At 38.0% G+C, this 5415-nt stretch overlaps 1 protein-coding gene across 1 annotated transcript; it reads right to left on the reverse strand.

Annotated features, from left to right (window-relative positions):
• Positions 1-313: 313 nt before the first annotated feature.
• Positions 314-4587, reverse strand: LOC311091592 (uncharacterized protein). The gene is made up of 2 exons (XM_084127579.1): positions 4496-4587; positions 314-3788 (listed from the first exon to the last, which is right to left on the reverse strand). Exon 2 carries the CDS (start codon positions 3703-3705, stop codon positions 934-936), a length of 2772 nt encoding a protein of 923 aa, XP_083983705.1. The 5' UTR covers positions 3706-3788; positions 4496-4587; the 3' UTR covers positions 314-933.
• Positions 4588-5415: the final 828 nt, after the last annotated feature.

Raw genomic sequence — 5415 nt, forward strand, 5'->3', positions numbered from 1 at the left:
ACTACTAAATGCTTTATAACTACCTGAATTAACCCTGAATTACAGTAGAAATACATGTTAATAAAGCATTTATTAACACACTGAGTAACTATTACAATATGTATGAATGTACATTTAAATAGTTTATTAATCATTTTCTTACACTTTATAAGTGATCTTATGAATCACTGACAACTCCTAAACAACTGGTTTGTAAATAATGCAATACTTCATTTAGAAATGATAAATTAATCATTAATAAAGTATGAAAATACAATTATTAAACACATTATAGAAATGCTTAAAAATCAAGAATAAAGCATTTACAGCCGTATTTATAAACTGCTTATAAATGTATATTAATGCTTTATAAATTATAAATTAACTATTTACTAATGCTTAACTAATGATTAATAGCGTGTAGTTATTATAAAGTGTTACCAATAAAGGTGTATTAGGAAAAGAGGAAATAATTATAATCAATCGGTTAAAGGTGCTATAAGCGATCTCACACGTTTTTTAGGGCAAAACATTTTTTTTTTCACATACCGCAAACATCTCCTCACTATCCGCTCGCTGCCTGTCCCCTGAACACACTGTAAAAAAACACGGTCTCTGCAGACAGCCCAGGCTCAACAAACTGCAGCAAAAACAAACTGAGCAACAAACAGAGCGACCCGCAGCACGAAACATAACAAACTGTTCCAGCCAATAACCGACAAGAATGATGTGGGGGTGGGGATCGGGGGGTTAGTGCGCGGATGAGGAGGAGGGAGGGTCTAGCTAGACTCCGTTTTGTTTGATAATAATTCAAACATCAACAAGAGGTTACGCCAACCGAGATCGCTTACAGCACCTTTAATAAAATAAAAGCAATTAAACAAAGTTGCAGAATATTTTCTTCAGTTCGACACAGTTAGATGACCCCTAGATGACCCCTAAATCAATAGGATGCTACTCTTCCGAGGTGTCTTTGGTTTCCAGAGCCACTCTCAGCTTCTGCCAGAAGACCCTGGTGTCCTCTCCTGGTTTAGGCCAGCTGAGATACGTCTTCTTCTGGATGAGTCTCTTCATCCTGTAGTACGGAGACAGTTGATGACTTGGAATATTCTCCAGGAATACCAGGATAAGAACATCTTTTTTTTCATCAAAGAGACGGAAACTAGCGACTTGGATCTCTCTGGAACACCACTCACTTTCCAGGTAGTGACGGCTAATCACACAGATGGTTTTTCGACTATTATAAATGCCATCAACAATATTATCCATAATCGGTTTGCCTGGTTCAAAGTCCCTGTGATGCAGACACAGCTTCCAGCCTTGCTCGTCTTCCAACTGAGGTAACAGTTCCCTCATTACCCACAATTCATCATGAACATTATAGGAAATAAAAGCATCGTACTGCAAACCATTGAGCTTTCTCTGCTGTTTGTTATCATGGAGAAAAGCAAGTAGAAGGTAGTAAGCATAAATAACCTGCCATTTGAGGAAGTGAAAGAGAAAAGAGCTGAGTAGTGTCAGTAACACTAGTGTGGTTGTGGAAATGAAACAGAAAAACCCAACATCTACATTACATGAACCTACATCAAGATCCAGGAGTTTATGTCCTTTGAGTTTGTCTGGGTAATTGCATGTGAGTTCATAACCACTCTCAACTTGTGTCTCATTGCTACGTATGGTCCAGTTGACGAACCAGGCATTGCTACAGTCACATGAGAGAGAATTAGCTTGCAGATCAATGAAAGTCAGTGTTGGAAGAGACTGGATCAAAGTTTCATTAATGACTGATATTGCGTTCTTGCTTGCATGCAACAGACGCAGTTTACTGAGATTTGCGTTTATGAGAAAGTCCAAAGATTGCAAGCCAACTTTGGACAGGTGGAGCGTCTTGAGGACCCGGAGTGGCAGAAATTCTGTTGCTGTGAGTGAAATAAAATTATTCCTGTTGAGATCCAGTTCCAACAGAGAAGGAGTGTACGTAAATGTGTCTGGATGTAAAGAATTTATATTAAGATTCTCTGCTTGAAGTTCCTCCAAAGACTGCAGTCCCTTGAAAAGGTTTGAGGGTAAATAGCGCATTCCTTTATTACTTTGGCTAAAAATGTTCAGAGTCTTTAGCCTTCCCAGATATCGAAAGGGTGGTTGTGCAAGAGCATCTTGATTGTCATATGAAATATGGTTATTGTTCAACAGAAGTGTTTTCAGGTTTGGGAGTCTGGAGAACACAGAATCTTTTATTGAACTCTGAGAGAGCTTGTTTGATTGCAAATTCAGGAGAGTTAAATTTGTCAATCCATTGAAGGCCCCCGCTTCAATAGACGATATTTTATTGTCTGGCAGAGACAAATTCTTCAGTGATTTTAAGGACTCAAAATCTCCTCTACGGACAGAGTCCAGCTTGTTATTTGACAGTACCAATCTCTCAAGTTTATGAAGATATTTTTTAAAATATCCGTTGGGAAGGAGTCTGTTAGATCCAATCAGTAGAGTTGCTAAGGCTTTCAGATCTTTAAAAGCAAAGTCCTCAATAAGAGATATTTCATTACAGAAAATCTGAAGGGTCCGTAATTGGGTCAAGTTGGCAAAATCAACACGGCCTATGTTCGTTATGTTGTTGAAGGTGAGGTCCAAAAGACGAAGACCTGGTAGGCTGCTGACGATAGCAGGGATGCTGGATAGTCTGTTGTGGGAGAGATCAAGTTCAGTTAATTGTGTGCAGAACTGCATCTCGTCTTTTGATATGGATGTAATGTTGTTCCTCTGCAAGCCTAGAAATCTCAAAGACGAAATCAGACAGACATTCCTAATCAAAGCTCGCACTTTTACATCTCCCAGAGAGTGAAGCCTCAGGCTGGCCAAAGAAGAGTTGAAAGTCTGTAGGAGATCTGTGATCTTCTCCAGGGGCAACTGTATTCCACTTATATTTAGATGTTGCACACTTTTTAGATACCTTTTGTCCTGCACATCCCATGTCATGTTTTCAGAAATGAAAGCCAAGATCAAATTATCAAGGAGAGGGAAAATATCTGCAGTGATACTGAACACTTTCAAAGGATTTTTAGATAAATCCAGGACTTTCAGTCTCAGAGATATGTTGGACACCTCCGAGGACTGAAACGAGGTGAAACCGTTGATCCCAACATGCACTTCCTGTAATTGTGATAATAAAAATAGCGGCTGAACTTTGCTTATTGTATTCAGATGATTTCTTGTCAGATTTACTTTTCTCAAACTGATCAGGGGTGAAAATGCAGAGAAGTTGATATTTGTGATTAAGTTCTCATTTAGATGCAAGATGGTGAGATTTCCCAGATTCTGAAACATTCCTCCCAAGATCTCCGTCAGTTTGTTGCAGGCCAGATTTAACTCCTGAAGAGCCACCAAACTGCTGAACGCACCTTCCTCCACCTCGCAGATCTTGTTGTGTTGTGCAGTAAGACTTTTAAGATTAGACAGCTGAGAGAAATACTCCTTTTTAATCTTCTGTATGAGATTGTCAGAAATGTCCAAATGAGTGGCTTTGTCCGGTATATTCCCTGGTACAAAATGCAGGGACCTCTTGTTACAAAGCACATTTATATTTTCTGCATATTTCAAAGCCCCTCTGACGGTGCAGTTCTTTACTGTGTATCCATTTACAAGATTTATGAAAACACAGCAGTAAAGCAGCCATGACGTCAAACTACAGTATTTAATAAAGCACAAACCACGTTCTCTCTTTGACATTTTTAAGATTCACTCTGTTGTAATCACTTAAATGGAGTAAATCATCCAGTTGGAATTCTTGATTTTTCTTAGCTTCAGTTTTCCTAAGAAAGAGAAACACCAGTGTAAGTGCAGTGATAATGGTGTTACGCAGGTAATACTGAGGTTACTAAAGCATTGAGTCATTGGGCAGAGAACACAGAATTAAAGCCAGTGCATTGAGCAAACACTTTGGATATACAGTATGCACACTGCACAGTACGAAACATTATTTTAAAATATAATTAGGTGTCTCTATACTTACGAAAAGTAAGGAAATTTGTTGCTTAAGAAAAATGAAGTAAATACTTTTCACACCAAATGTAAAAAAAATATGTTTGGGCATATATGAAATACACACAGACTTTGACATGTCAGTTTTGTTTAGGTTTTAACTAGTAAAGAATTCTTACATTTTTCGGTGAGGAGGGAAGCTTAATTGCTTCATTTTGCAATGACAAGTGGATGTCTAGTAAATTAATATCAGAACCTTGTTTGCGCATACTTAAACAAACTAGAGCCTTATTTTCTTACGAAAGATCTCTGTCCTGATTGAAAACTCTCTCAAATAGAGCATTATTATCTTCAGAGAATCTCAAATCACTAAATTTAGAAACAAATATTTTAAATGGTTGAAGGAACAATTGTACAAAAAATGAAGGACCTTAATCAAAATGGGTAATGTCAACAAAACAGAACGAATTAAGTTAGATGATTGGGTTTAAAAAAAAAAAAAAATTATTAAGTTTTGTTTGATTGTTTGAAACCTTACCTTTAAACAATTCCAAGTAAATGCAGAGCAAATAATCACAAAGCAGGTCTTCTTGATTCACCTTACTGACTATAGTGCTGATTCGACACAGTTTACCTTACTTTTCATTTTAAAGTTCTTACATTTTCAGGACCTTAATCCCATTTGCTTCTGTGTCGTTTCACTTCTTATTTCCATAAATTATACTGAGAAAGAAAGTCATAAGAGGTCCAGAAAGAGGAAGGATGAGAAACCAAGGCCAACAGAAGTGTTCTTAATAAAAATATTTGGGAAGGCAGAAACCCAATTACATTTTGTCAAGTGATTTCTGCTTTAGTATGCTTTATGCTGAAATAAATGTCAAGATGTCCTGAATATTCTAGGAAGGGTCATAAAGGTTGAGAGACTAACAGATTTGGTACATAAAGTGTACATAAGGACACACACACTGTAGCAAGGTTGATCTTAAATGTATTTTTGCACACCACGTGATCATGCAGTCTAGATTTTAGAAAGATTAATCCTGTGGAAGATAGTCACGTGCTTTTGCATGAGGTGAATGTAACCAATCAGAACGTTCCTTCCTGTTGCATCATTTGCTAAATAAATTGTGGGTGTTTGGTGTTTTAAGCCCCCAACGGCGCCTTCCAGGCAGCGAGGGGATGGGTAGGTTTAAGGTTGAGGGTAGGGTTAGCTGCCTCTAAGGAGCCATTGGGGGCTTAAAACACCATCAAGCTAAATTGTGTGTAAAACTTAGTGCAGAGAGTCTCTCTTGGTAAATGACACCAGAGAGTAATAATAAACTATCAATCTAGGAGCATTGTCTGGTATGTGCTGCAGCACGTAATAGAGGAGAAGTCAAGTCAAGTCATCCTCATTCAGGGTTCTCAAGTCTCACGCATTGGCCGTGAGACACACGCAATTCAACCAGTTCACACGCT

The sequence above is a fragment of the Abramis brama genome (assembly GCF_963993115.1).
Source record: "Abramis brama genome assembly, chromosome: 10".
In the NCBI taxonomy this organism is placed as follows: domain Eukaryota; kingdom Metazoa; phylum Chordata; class Actinopteri; order Cypriniformes; family Leuciscidae; genus Abramis; species Abramis brama.